Source organism: Camelus ferus, chromosome 31 (genome assembly GCF_009834535.1).
Source record: "Camelus ferus isolate YT-003-E chromosome 31, BCGSAC_Cfer_1.0, whole genome shotgun sequence".
Taxonomy (NCBI): Eukaryota; Metazoa; Chordata; class Mammalia; order Artiodactyla; family Camelidae; genus Camelus; species Camelus ferus.
Genome location: NC_045726.1, coordinates 14,278,194 through 14,292,738, shown reverse-complemented (window position 1 = coordinate 14,292,738; position 14,545 = coordinate 14,278,194). Strand labels below are relative to the sequence as shown.

The following is a 14,545-nucleotide window of genomic DNA, read 5'->3' as shown; positions in this document are numbered from 1 at the left end:
CTTGCTGTCCTTATCTAATGCATGCAAGACTCCAGCGCGGCGTTATCACCTGCTGGAAGTACATATTTTATCTTGTTTGACGGCAGTAGACATTACACAGCATCTGCAGCCAAAAAGCTTTACTCACCCTCTGAGCACTCTGAGAAATAGAATGTCCTCACACGCATCCAAAAATCTTACCTTATTGATGCCCTGAGCAAACAATGGGAGTTACGGTTCTAAAAGCAGGAACTGGTGTAAAAACTAAAGCATTCTGAATCTAACTTGTCATTGTCGGTTATTGATGAACTTCTTTTCCATTAGTCAGGAAGAAATAGATCAGAATTCTCATCTGTTTCCTGAAGAATTTAGGAGAACTGTGTCATTCATCCATCTTTGTTTAAAGCTACCCGTTGAAGTACAACATATGTCTAGAAAAATACACAAATTATATTTACAACTCAGTGGATTTTCTCAAAATGAACGTGCCTCTGTAATCATCACCCGGATTTAGAAATGAAACATTTATCCTTACTACTGTTGATGGACATTTGTTCTTTCCATTTGGGAACTGTATTTAGTGCTGTCATGAACATCCTTGTACAAGTGTTTTGGTGAACTTAGCTCGTATCTCTGTTGGGTATATACATAGAAATGGAGTAGCTGGGTCATAGGTACCCATGTTTGAACCCAGCAGGCCAGGTTCTCATTGTGTTGAATTTACATTTCCTGATTATTGAGATTGAGCATCTTTCACTTGCTTATTGGCCCTTTTAGATATTCTCTTATACTTTTTAAAAATAAAGTTTGCATATATAAACATTCTCATTCAGAGAACTAGCTAGTTTTCCCCCCACTGACTCCACTGCAGTTGTTAACATCTTGGAGATCTTTTGATATATGCATAAAACCAAAATGGCTTTGGTCCACAAGAATACCTTCTACATACATCACTTTATAAACGAGGGGAAGCCTTGCGTGTAACGTTCTTTTCAGGCCATTTAAACTATCAATATTCATTATTGGTAGGAAAGAACAAAATAAAAGTAGTAATAAACACAGACATACTTTTTGAAACTTCTGCCTTTGAAGTAGCCTTTTGCCTTTTTGGTTTTATGAATTTGTTTTATGAATTCTGATTGGAAACAGGATCGACTATTAATTAGTAATATGTTACTAATTACAAGAGATAATTTAGCCCTACTTATCCATCTTTAAAATCTTTCATTTTCTGGCAGATTCAGTACGCTTTTTTAATTTACTCAACACAGTGTTTTCCTAGTACACAGAAAAATTCCAACTAAGGAAGATCTAAATTAATGGAGTTTATGAACAGATGGAAAGTAAGTTGGTTTTTCAGCAATTCTTTTTATGTTTCAGGCATCCAAATCATGAAAATTCAGCTACCAAATTGGTAATTCTAACTGTGTATTCCTCATGAGAACTTCTCTGGACTGAGCCTGTATTGTATACTTCATAATAAGGTGGTGCTTCTGATCATTTCAGGTGGTTTCAGTGGCCATCAGACCAAGGATATACTGTGTAGAGAACCTGCAGATCAGACTAGTTATCCAAGGGTTGTGCTGATTCACTGCTAAGCATTACCGGGCGTGTCATCAAATTCTTCCTAAAAGCGAGTGTCCTGATGTCTGATTAGAAATCTCCAAGTGGATTTTTTTTTTTTTAAGCAGTGAGGCTAATTTAAAAGTATATATAGGGTTAGGCTTTTTTTAAAAAGCAATTATGTTACAAATTAAAATAAATTCTAAGGTATTCTGTTTTGTGGAGCAGTATAACATCTAATGTACGAACAAGATCTTCATTTTCCTTTAATATACAGGCAACTCTTCGGCTAAATCATTAAGTTCTCAGGTCTGTAGTCTCAACTGATTACACTTTATATTGCAGTGAGAATAATTGAGCTGCATTTTCTCTATCCAGGCTTAAAAGACTGTATAAAGTAATGTTGCTAAATATTAAAAAAGATACATCCTTTTAATACCTTCATTGTAACTACTGTTGGTGAAGTCGGTGTGGTCAAAGTTTGGGGGTTTGATGGTCTTGAGTTTCTTGTACTAAAGCAGAACTTGGCTAGTTGAAGATCGCCTTCCAGTTTTGTGAAGTATTTCACCCAAACGTGCTTTTGTGTTCCAGTGGGACCAGGTGGAAGCTTCTCTGTGGGTTGTAGATTTGGCAATCTCAGGAATAGAAAACAGGCATTCTTCTCTGGAGGCTCCTCTGTGGCTGAACCGGCCTCGCGTAATAGATACCCTTAATAAGAACTGGTTGAGTGGTAGACAGGACGGTGCCTGGGGGAAGTGCTGCTGAATGTGGAATAACTAGTTTTAATAGCTAATCAAGTAATCGTAGGATGAATTGTATTTTTCTGGGTCCCCCAAAAAAGGTGATTCAAAGTAATCTATTAGATTTGCTTTCAAAACATTAGCATCCAAGAGCACATAAATGTAAATATTTCATCCCCTCTCCTTATGGGTAGTATGGGACACCCCAAATAAAATGACTGTTTTAACCCTGTGGTTTTTAGCTGTTTCCACTAATCTTTTGGGAAAACAAAATTGTTTCCCATTTGTTCTTCTAGAAACAAAGAAATAGAGCTACAGTTCTTCAGACTGTGTAAATGGTCAAATTACTTTTTTGTTTTTTAAGCTGTCTTGTTTCCTGAGCTAAGAACTCATTACCAGACTTACCCTGCAGTGTTGTTTTTGTCTGCGAAATTAAAGCAAATCAAAACAAAACAACAACCAGCAAAGCCCGCCGTAACCTGCATGTCGGTCTGTAGCAGTCAGGAGCTACCCCGACAGATGTTTAGTCAGCGTCATGTGAACAGCGTTGTTGTAATAAACGTAAACAAGCGTTGCACTGGGGCAGCTGCTGGAACTGATCAGACTTTAAGGAGAGCCATTACACCTTCGGTAGCATGACTGTTCAGGGAGTGTCTGTTCAGGATATTGGAGAACTCATAGCGTGTGGTAGCCGTGGGCGTTATGAGGCTGCTCCCCGATACCTCATGCTGGATTTTACAGCTGTCTTTCAGTTTTAGTTAGGGTGTCTTCCTATTGGTGTCTCCTATTTTTGACTTAATTTGTTTCCCTTTCAGTTGATCATTTCATAGGAGGGGGAACAAAAGCAGCCTGCTGGGTTCAGACAGAACCTTGTGAAGGAGACTTAATCCCTTGCTTAGGAATGTAGGGATTTATAATTAAACTGATTCGTTGTCCGTAGGGTGTTAGGCCAGTACTGGCAGGCGTGACACTGACTTTCACATGTGTTTTATGGAGTGTGTGTAATTAATTAGCCTTGTCTTCTATTCCTTGTGTTTTTAAGCTATGTGAAAAAATCAGATACTGCTTATAGCACTTCGGTTACTTCACATCTGGCTTTGCAGGCAGCTTTCTCTGCTTTTGAACTGAAGAAGGTATTAAGCAGGACCCCAGGAAGTCAGAGGGGAACAGATTAAACAGGAGCCTAGTCGGAGCCCCAGGGTGTTTTGAAAGGCGGTTTGTGTGTGTTGTTTTGGGGTGGAGGCGGTGGTTTTTCTTCTTGGAGGGCCCTCTGAAGTGAGACTGGTCGTCCTAGAGTGTCGGTATTTGTCTGTCTTATTTCCTTTAGGTTAATGTTTGAAATGTATTAATCAGATTGAGTAAAATAGGTGTCCTGCCCTCAGGGCTTTCCTGCTTAGTGGGAAAGCTGTGATTTATTAAGTCGCAGCATAATGAAATAAAGTGATAATGAAAAGCCTTGGGCAGACTGGCTGTGTAATATATTTAAGGCGATTTTCACAGGTTGGTTTGTTTAATTATTATTATTTTTGTTCTTGTCAGAAGTGTCGTTTCTAATAGTAAGAGCCCTCAAACTGTTTAAACCAGATCTTGCTTGCTGTTGTAGAAAATGGGGTCAGAATTTCTTGTCAAAGTCCAAACCATTCCTTTAAAAACTAACAGATGTTTGCAGTCCTCCCTCTCCAGCCAGTGAAAGGTGATGGTTACACGAGTTCTTGCTAGTTCCTTTCCTCTTTGCTTTTAAACACCACAAAAGTGGAAGTGGATTTGCATCCTTTTGGGTTTTTGGCCAAAGCACACACCCATCCCCTGCCTGCCTCCCTGGAACTGGTTCAAGATTTGGAGAGAAGGGTTTGTTTGGGGGCGTTCCCTGTGTCTTATCTCTGTGTGAGCACATGCTAGGGTTGAATTTATTTTGACCCTGCACTTTAAATTTGGAACCGAAGCGAGAGTTTGAAGTACAACAGAAGAGAGTCTGCTGAACTTCAGGCATGAGGGATCCAGGGAGGAAGGTGCGTACTTGCATCCCAAAGCTTTCTTGTAGAGGTTGGCCGTCTCTGTGCGTACACGTAATTGTAGGCAGATAACTACCAGGACAGAGAGAATGTTTAAACTTGTATAAAGACCTGTGTGCGGCTAACGTTGTGTGTTTATGTGCTTAAATTTACAGTGATGACTCTGATATTCATAATTTTGAAATTGATGGCAGAACAAGTAAATTCTGAATTTTTATTTGAAAGCCTTTTGGAAAAGCTTAGGGTGGATATTTGCGAGGGAAAAAATGTATCATTTGTGATTGATCTTTAAGGGAATGACTGAAAAGCATATAGATATTTTAGGCTTTCTATCACTTTGTCTTCTAAAGCATCAAGTAAAGATCGCTGTAAATGGTTGTTACTGGATAAAGGTCACCCAGATTCTCCTCCAAGCTGAGAAGCAAGTCTCTCTTCATTGATTCCTATTTCTCTTTATTCAGTCATTCTGTGCACAGTGCCTTGTGTATATGATAGGCTAGGCTGATTTCTTTTTTGACTGATCTTTCCCAGAGCCTGGCCCAACTAGAGAACCTGTGCAAGCAGCTGTATGAAACAACGGACACGACCACCCGGCTGCAGGCGGAGAAAGCCTTGGTCGAGTTCACCAACAGCCCCGACTGCCTGAGCAAGTGCCAGCTGCTCCTCGAGAGGGGAAGTGTACGTAAAGTTTGACAAATCCCGAGGGTCGCGGGTCTAGCAAAGTATATTCTGGGTCTAAGTTTGGAGGGGGGATTGGGGTAACTCCTGTTCCTTGATTTGTAAGTACCTCTGCCTTCTTCATTTCACTTTTGAAACTCACCATACCTGCAGGTTAGCAAAAGCAAAAAGGCCTTACACCCTCATCAGGAAAACCTCCTTGAGCATATCTTTTTGTCCCATAATTTTTCATCTTGAATCAAATATCTGGGACTCCTTTTCTGTTTTTCACACTGAAGTACCACTTCACATCCTTTACAGAGAAGACAGGGCTATATATAAATGACCTTTCTTATCCACGAAGTCCATGTCACCTTTCAAGATCCCCAGTCTTCTCTGTTTTTCCCTCCCCTGTACCACAGCTACTTCTGATTGTCTTAGAAGCACAGGGGGGAAAATGATCTTGATAATGAAAATTACAGGAAGTTAATAGTTTTTAAAATGGAATTAGAACCTCTTCCAGCTTAAAAATGGCAGGCAGTGATCAAAGTCATGCTTTTAATGAGACATAATTTGATTAAGTTAATATTTTTGGCAAGATGGAGGTCTTAGGAGGGGTAAGGATCCAGTCAGGGTATCAGGAAAGGGCATCGAGGGAGTTAGCTTTCCGGCTAGACTAGCAGCCGGCATGCTGCTGGAGACGAGAAGGAAATGCGAAAAGGATGAAAGCAGTTAGCTTGTTGAGGGTGTAGGATTCTAGATGACTTCATTTTTTAGTTTGCCTTAGTGGTAGCACAGTATTCATGCATAATTAGAACAAATTATGGTTGGCTAAATGATACCCCTCATGGCTGAGGGAGCTGTAACTCTTCTCCCAAGTGTCAGAAGGTTACAGAGTCGGGGTCAGAGATTGCGCAGTGCTCTGTCCTGTTTTCACATGTAGTATTTTGTATTTCTCTTCAAACACTTGGTTTTAGGGTTGATCCACTTACACCTGTACGATGGGAGATGCGCAGCTCGCTTTCATTTGACTCCCACTGGAGTGTCATCCATGGCACTGTTAACTCCAGTGCCTCATGTTGACAGTCGACGGGCTGGAATAAAACAGGGTTGGTGCAGTACTGCACACAATTGTAGTGGATTCTTCCTTTGTAAAACTGATGGTATGATGTAATACATGTGGATAGCCTGCTGTCTGAACAGCTTTCAGTTTTGTGGGTGAAAATTACCTTTGGCCCGTTGATTAAATTATTTTGATGGCTCTGAGTCCGTTCCTATTATATGGCATTATATAATGCAGCCCCATGGAGGAATTTGCACACGGCTCCTTCTTAAACATTATGATCAGATAGAACGCTCTGATTCTCTGTAAGGTTAACATTCATTAAAATCCACACTTAAGAATATGATAATGCTATTCCATTGCTTACGGTGTAATTTTTCTCTCTCATAAATAATTGTTATGAATTTACTTTACAGCTAGCATATACATTCCCCAAAGCTGTGGCTGACTGATATTTGTGCTGATGGGGAGATACAGTTCGGGGGTTAACTACATGGCATAATGTGGTGGTTCCTGCTAATACTTCTTTTTTTTTCTGTCTCTTTCTAATGTCACATATAATGGCATAATATAGGAAATTTTGAGGTGAAGTCTTTTGAAATATCATTATAACAAGGCTGTTGGAGGGAGATTTCTTGATTTAAATGAAAGAAGAGATTTGTCTTCTAAAGATCTTAATATCTTTCTGAAAAGGTGCCCTCTGACTTCTGCCCCCACAGAGTGACACAGATGCCTGTGTTAGATTGAGTTTGATCAGACACTCACTTTCTCCAGCCCCTTGTCCGTGACTGAAAGCAGCTAAATGAGCACAGACGCTATGTGGGGCTCACTTTTCCTCAGTGTGATAGACTCTTTAAAATCCAGGGTCGAAGATAGCAAAACTGATTCATTTTTCTTGAATCTGAGCACAGATCTCCAAGTTAAAAACCTTATGACTGACTAACTCGATAAAATTGAATTCTAAGTCCTTTCTCTCCCCTTCTCCATTTTTCACAGTCATCTTACTCCCAGTTACTGGCAGCTACATGCCTTACAAAGCTTGTATCGCGCACAAATAACCCTCTACCATTGGAACAACGAATAGATATTCGTAAGTAGAGAATTGCCTTTCCTCTCTTAAAGAAATGTTTGTTTAGTGTTGTGCTAGTAATAGTTAAATTTATGTTGTTTGTTTCATAATGTTCTGAAATTGCTAAGCATACAGAATAGAATCCAGGTTCTTTCCAGAATTTGGGCTTAGAAAAGTGAAGAGGACCCAGTGTAAGTGCTTCTAGGTTAAGCCTCAGTCACCCCTTACGTTGTCAGGAGGTTGTTTTCATTCAGTCTTTACTGTCACTAGTAACTCAGGCGAACATTGTTCAGGGATTTTGAATCCTGTGCCAGCCGTGTTACTTAATCACCTCGGGGTTGATTCAGGGTTGCCACACTTCAGATTCTTCACTGGGACAAGTATAAAATTCTGAGTTGGAAAGCCTACAGATCTGAAATTCAAAGTCCCCTTTCTCTGTAGTATGAAGAATCAAGGGAGTTTAGGGCAAACAGCTCACCATTTCCTGGACATGTAGCACATTTAAAGATGGACACCCTTCCCTGGCGGAGCTTCCGTGATGTAGGTGATTTTTGTTTTATAGGGAACTATGTGCTCAACTACCTTGCCACTCGGCCAAAGCTGGCTACTTTCGTGACGCAAGCACTTATTCAGTTATATGCCAGGATCACCAAGCTGGGCTGGTTTGACTGTCAGAAGGATGACTATGTCTTCAGAAATGCAATCACTGATGTCACAAGGTTCTTGCAGGTATGATGTCTGTATATAAGTACATGATGTAATAGAAACGGGTGAAGCGGCACGTGCTGACTTCTGTGTTGATCTGCAAATGGAATTACTTGGTACATCCCCTTCTGTGTCTTTCCCACTCTTGGTCCATCTAGGCTTTACACGTTTCCATGTCAGCACAAACCCCACTTTGTTCTTTATGATGCTTGCACACTGTTGCAATTTAAAATGCTGTAATTCATTTAACTAATTTCTTACAGGTGGGCATTTAGTTAGTTTCTGTATTTTGACTGTTGAATAAATACCTCAGTGAATATCTTAGTGTGTGTGTGCGCGCGCGTGTGTATGTGTGTGTATACACAAGATATATATATATCTTGTCATACTTTGAGTTAACTGTGTTTGGAAGGTGAATTCCTAGCCTTTGAATTATTCAATCAAAAGGATGTGTGTATTTTTGGCTTATAAGCATATTTCCAAATTACCCTGAAAAAAAATTGCTCCCTCCAACAATTAAAAGAGTGCCTGTTCTCCTGCACCTCCACCCTGGGAGTTCAGCTTTTTTATTTTTCTAATTTCATAGGTAAAAAGAATTGGCATCTCAGCATTTGAGTTATGGATGAGATGGAACGAATTTTCACATGCTGATTTACTGCTTACTTTTGTTTTTCTGTGAACTTCCTATTTGTGTCTTATGTATTTTTTAAATCAGGTTCTTTGCCTTTCTCTTGTATACAGTCTCTTCGTAAATCGCCTTACACTTTGATTTGTCACTTACCTTGAATGTGATTTGCCAGCTTCTCCTTCTGTGGTGTGTGTGCTATAATGCTTATGGGTATTTTTTAGATACAAAAGGCTTCCATTTTGACGCAGTCAGATGTAGCAGTCTTCTTTTATGGCAGTTAGATTTTACGTCCTGCAAAGCAACAGTTTTAAATTACAATTTCCTGCTACCTTGTCTAGGCAGTTTTAATAGCAGCACAAGATTCTGTCATTTCAAAAGTATGACTGCATTTCAAATGCTGAAATCAAGCTACACAGGCCAATTCTTTCTGCTTTCCTTTTTTTTTTTTTTTAACCAGGATAGTGTTGAATACTGCATCATTGGCGTCACAATTCTGTCTCAGCTAACCAATGAAATTAATCAAGTAAGTGCTACAGCCTTCCTCATTGAAGTAAGTGCCATATTTTTTCTTAGTATTGGTGTTTTCTGCTGTGTGTGGGATGATCTTTTTTGGCAGTTGTGTGCTTTTGCGGTAAGTGATTAATGCCCTTTTGAAACAAAACAGTTCCATTGAGTTTTCCTCTGTAAGTGCAGTCTACCTCACTCTTGCTGTCCTGATCCCCTTCTGTCTCCAGAACACCTTACCCTCTCATCTCAGCTTCCCTCAGTGGTATTATGTTCATTTAGAGATGAGAGCAACAGTCCTAAGTCAAAACTTCAATGAAATAATTGCTGATGAAAGACAATGAGCCCAAAAAGGGATGACAAACGTGAAGCCAGCGTCATTGGTGTACCCTTTCTGCTGTATAAATTAGTACGCGTTTATAATCATTCAAAAGTCAACTGCCGGGTGCTGTTATTAAGGATTTTGCTGATAATCTTTTCAGAATGCATGAAACACTGCTAAATACCAGATAATTTTTTAAATAGTCATTGATGGCACAGGTTACTACAGAGGAAACACCAGTGGCTTTCTTTTGCTCTGGCTGTGATGTTTTTAGTCATTCACTTTTGTATCCAGCTGAAATGTTACAGTTACTGAGCAGACCAGCATCACTACTGGTTGTAACGCCTCACCCTTCAGGTGTCGGCTGCTAATTACATTGGCATCCCTGTTGCTCTTGTTTATACTGATGCAAACGTTTTTATTAACCTTGACTATTTTTAACCGAGTTGGTACTGTTTTAAATGCACAGGCTTATAGCCTCTTCAAGCCTAGAGCCTCTGTTGTGTTCTGTCACTTGCGATCTTCATTGTGGTTGATAATTGTCAAAATAAGAGTACCTTGCACTTCTGACTAGTTTCACCCTCACGGTAGTGCTGCGTGTAGGTACCGAGGTTATCCCGTTTTCTAGATAAGGAAACAGGCGCATAGAGGCTCAGTAATTTGCCTTCAGCGTCAGTTACCACACAGCAGTTCGTGAATTCAGACCCGTGTAGTCTTATTCCAGACTGTGCTCTGAACAGCTAACTTACTATCTAACCGCTATTACCCCTGTAGTAAGAAAGCACGAGTTCACTAAGCATGGAGATGGTGGGGCTAACGGTCTCCCCTTTGAAGTCTGTCTCTGCAAAATCCATCAATGTTGGTATTTTTAAAAAATCTTTTCAAACTTTTATTTGCCTTTCCTAAGAAAACAAAAGAAATGTGTGTGATATACTTAACATGTAATTATTCTCTGTGTTATGATCAGTGTAACAGAGTATCTACGGCATCTGATATATAACCTAGCAATACCTTATTATGCAAGACATTTATGGTAGCACAATGACACTGAAGCTGAAATTGGAAGCCATGCTTAATTTTCTATTAGGCTTTTTTTTCTTTCTTTCTTTCTTTCTTTCTTTCTTTTTGCTTGTTTGTAAAATTTTAAGTCAGAAAGCGTATTTCTGTTACCATTCCTATTTGAATTTAGAAATAAAATTCTAGGGGGATCCTAACTTAGTTGTCTATCAGAAATCTCGCTGCATTTTTCTTTAATGTGCCAAAAGCAAAATGAGCTCCCTCCTGGATGAACTGATCAGCATGTAGAAGAGATTTAAGCTTTCAGTAAGTGGTTGGACTGAAAGTGCTCTTGGCAACGTTGAAGTTCCTTTATTGCACTTATCGAGAGCCTCCTGTGTGTCAGAAACAGAGGGCATACTAAAGAAGTAAAAAACTGAATTCTTGACCACAAGAACCTTTAAAATGTGACTGAAAAGACAACAGAGGAGTAAGTGAGAGACTAGTACAAGTGCTGAAGTGCTCCCACCCGTGGTGTAGACACATGTTGAAACATGTTAGGGAAGGAGAGTGTTACAGGCTGTTGTCATTTATCTCAAGTTCATGGTTGTTGGTTAATGACTGGGGAATTTTGTAGTAACTTCAGCCCTGAGTGGATTGTTTACCAATTGTCTACTGTCTGATTTTGAGACTAAGCCACAATACAGCGTCATAGTAATTATTAGCAATATCTTCCAACAATTCGTTACATTTCATCTCCCTAAGTGCGGAGGGAATTAAACTTTACTGTGGAGATACTCACCCCTCCTGTCTGCCCTCTGTGTGCTGTAGAGACATGATATCCTGCTTAGCTATCAGCAGCTTACTGTCATTTGCACCCTCTCACTGAATATGATTTAATAGGAATTTAAATGTTTAAAATGCATTTTGTTGTTTATGTTGGTTTTATTGAAAATCCTTCTAGTTTATTTGAAGTCTACATGAACTTTTCTTTCCTTTCAGTTAATTCTAAAGCTTGCATTGGTTTATTTTTCTGCACAGGCAGACACCACCCATCCTTTAACCAAGCACAGAAAAATAGCCTCTTCTTTCCGCGATTCATCCTTATTTGATATCTTCACACTTTCCTGCAATTTACTAAAACAGGTGAGATTGTAGGTTGGGTCCTACAGTTTCTTTTGAAAGAATGAGAAAAGGTGGGAACTTGTTAGATGTCAGCTGTTCACTGACCCCGTGAGAGTTTACGTATCTCTTTAATCATCAGCATCTCTCACATAATACCTGTGTCAGATGCCGAGAAACTTGCCAGACTGACCTGATGTTGGAGAGAGGATTGTGACTTCCCTGTGTCACATCTGTTCCCCTAGGTAAAGAGCAGTAAGTGAACACTTACCCACCTCCTAGCTTAAAGGAATTTATCTCCTAGTTTAAAGGAACTAGTTTACCACAAAGTGTGAGATTTTGTTGTTTGCTTTTTTTAATGTCCACATAAAATCTTCCTATGTCGAGTAAAAGCATCTTAGCTTTATGGTGTTTGGATTCTCAGTGCTCTGAAAGCAGGTTCAAACTACATTGTTAGCGTACTAAAACTAGGCTGGCTCCCCCGTCCCCTGCTGAGTTACAGGCAGCAGATAAACAAGCAACATCTGTAAGGAAAAGTAGATTTTGAATTTTTAACATCCATTTACATTTCATAACCTGAAGGGGTAAACAATATCACATAAGGAAATTGCCTGTTTTAAAGTAGAAAGTTGGTATTTCTTTTCATTTATTGATAGCCTTGAACTAAGAAGGAAATGTTAACCTATGAATTCTGTATATTTGTAACAATGTTTGGTTGCTTTGTCCCTATAGAAAGCTGAAGGGGGTTGGCCTCTGGATTTTTCTTCATTTGAGGAGTTTTTTGGTTTGTTCTTTCTTGTTCTCATTTTCCAGTGTGTCTCAGCTTTAGTACTAGAAGCAAGTTTGGCTCTGTCTTTTGTCCCAGTTAACGGTGTCCGCCTTTTCCCTCAGTCACCTAGTTTTACTTCAGGACCCCCCAAAGTCCTCAGTTTGGGTAAGCTTCTCGCAAAAGCTGTCGTACCCTCGGGAGGAATAAGCTTTGAGAAAACTGAGGATTGAATCCTCCTCTGATAGTGATGCTGTCGGAAACAATTAGCCAGCCAGTCACCGAGGTCACAGCTGGTATGAATTAGAATCTGATGGTCCCCATGGCTCTGGGCCAGTGTTGAGCTATTGGCAGGTACGCTGCTGATGAATAAATAAAACTCAGTGGCGATTTGTCTTAACTTTGGTTTCAGAGATTTTTGTTGATGTTGGCAATGGTAATGTTAAAAAGTGGAAGGAAGATACAGCAGGTGCAGCGGGGTGTAACACTTCCTAGGACTACCCCCAGAGCTTAGTCCCAGCCCTGTCTGGGAAGAGCAGGAATCTCACATGCACAGTAACCATACTGCCCACGTTGCTTCCAGTTTCCCTGTGGCCGTGATGTCCTCAGCATGTAAAGAATAAGTGTCCAGGGGGGATTTCTTTAAATACCAGCTTTGTCTCTTTATAGTAAATATGCTTTAATAGTAATAAGGAGCTAGGATTTTCATAGTGACATTAAAGTGATGGAAGTACAGCGTCTTTTGGGAGAGGAACATCACTTGACTCTGTTGAAATGCTACCCTCCTTCTGGTAGCAAGCTTGGAAGAAAGGAGTGATTGTTTGGGCTCATTACGTGGTCATTTTTACAGGCTTCGGGAAAGAATCTAAACTTGAATGATGAGAGCCAGCATGGCTTGCTCATGCAGCTGCTCAAGCTCACTCACAACTGCCTGAACTTTGACTTCATCGGCACCTCTACTGACGAGTCCTCGGATGACCTGTGCACGGTACAGATTCCCACCAGCTGGAGATCAGGTAACAGAGTCGCCCCCCGAAGCAGGCGTGCTGCTCCACTCTGCTGGGGGCCTGGGGTGTGGTCTAGGGAACCCCTGGCAGATCCCTTGCTTGCTTCTGGAGAAAACTCAGAGTGTCAGGACAGGCCTTAGTAAGGTCAGGGAGGGGCTGTTGGAGGAGTCTTACAGACCCCCCCAGCCTGGGAGAACTCTTAACTGCTGGGTTCCCGGTGGATGTGCGTTTGACCTTGCACTAATCACCTAGAGATTTCTGATGTCTTACTCATTTGAGGGGATTTCCAGCTTTAAAAACAAAATCAAATAAAAGAACTTATGCTTACGCTTGTTTTTGTGTTCCTAAGAATAAAAATTCTTGCTGTGAACAGAGTCCTGATTGTCTTAAGTTGTTTGAGAATCAGAAGAATGAATCTGTTTCTTAGAGAAGTTAAAAACTAATGCTTTAAAAAAAAAAAAGGAGAGGGGAGTCGGGTATAGCTCAGCTGGTAGAGCACATGCCTAGCATGCATGAGGTACTGTGTTCAAACCCCAGCACCCCACTGAAAAATCAAATAAATAAATAAACCTAATTACTTCCCCCTGCAAAGAAAAAAGAAAAAAAATTTTTTAAAGAAATTGATTACAGATAAACTTTGTAATAAACATGTTTTTAAAAAAAGGAAAAGAAGGGAAAGAAAGGAAGAAAACAAAAAGCCCCTAGTAGCTTATCACTTTCGAAGGCAATAAACGTTGTGTAAGATAGGAAAGCAGAAAGATACCTCCCTGATGAAGACGCAGTGCCAGCTTACGCTCATTGCAATGTACTCAATAAAGTGCTCTTTTTCTTTCAGCGTTCTTAGATTCTTCAACTCTGCAGCTGTTTTTTGACCTGTATCATTCCATCCCTCCTTCATTTTCACCTCTGGTAAGTCAGGACCGTAGTTTGTGTCTCTAGAAAGTAGCAGTGCTGAATGAGCTTTATGTTCGTTTTGTTGTACAAAACCACAGAAGCACGGAGAGAAGGACTAGGGTTAGTGCCTTTGGAGATAAAGCTTTTTGTCATCTAAAGGTTCTCACGGTACAGTCTTAATTCCTTTTAAACTGCTCCTGTCTAATGACAAGTTGCTGCAGGTGTCAGGCTCTTTGGGTCTCACCTTTTATCTGACTTTATACTATGCCTCAGGTTGCAGTAGGATAGAGTGTGGGGAATTCACCCTACATTGTCTAGTTGAAGACTGTCACGACTAAGAAACCGTCTGAAAATCCCTCAGGCGTGTTACGTGAGTGATCCATGGACGCTGCTTTGGGAAGGCAGATCTGCATCCTTACCCTGAATAACATTTGAAAGCTCTTGGGAATGCTGCACTTCTCCTTTAAAGCAATCATTAACTTCCTCAGATCTCAAAAAATTCATGCCGGTCCTAAATG

At 40.2% G+C, this 14,545-nt stretch overlaps 1 protein-coding gene across 2 annotated transcripts in view; it reads left to right on the top strand.

Annotated features, from left to right (window-relative positions):
• Positions 1-14,545, top strand: part of XPO7 (exportin 7) — a 72,676-nt gene that overhangs the window by 34,455 nt on the left and 23,676 nt on the right. The window contains exons 2-8 of one of the 2 annotated variants that reach the window (XM_032471026.1): positions 4,826-4,972; positions 7,011-7,104; positions 7,646-7,812; positions 8,874-8,939; positions 11,280-11,384; positions 12,977-13,142; positions 13,969-14,042. In XM_032471026.1, the coding sequence (XP_032326917.1) occupies positions 4,826-4,972; positions 7,011-7,104; positions 7,646-7,812; positions 8,874-8,939; positions 11,280-11,384; positions 12,977-13,142; positions 13,969-14,042 (819 nt within the window). Of the gene's footprint in view, positions 1-4,825; positions 4,973-7,010; positions 7,105-7,645; positions 7,813-8,873; positions 8,967-11,279; positions 11,385-12,976; positions 13,143-13,968; positions 14,043-14,545 lie in introns of both variants that reach the window. The other variant, XM_032471025.1, reaches the window with a different exon arrangement.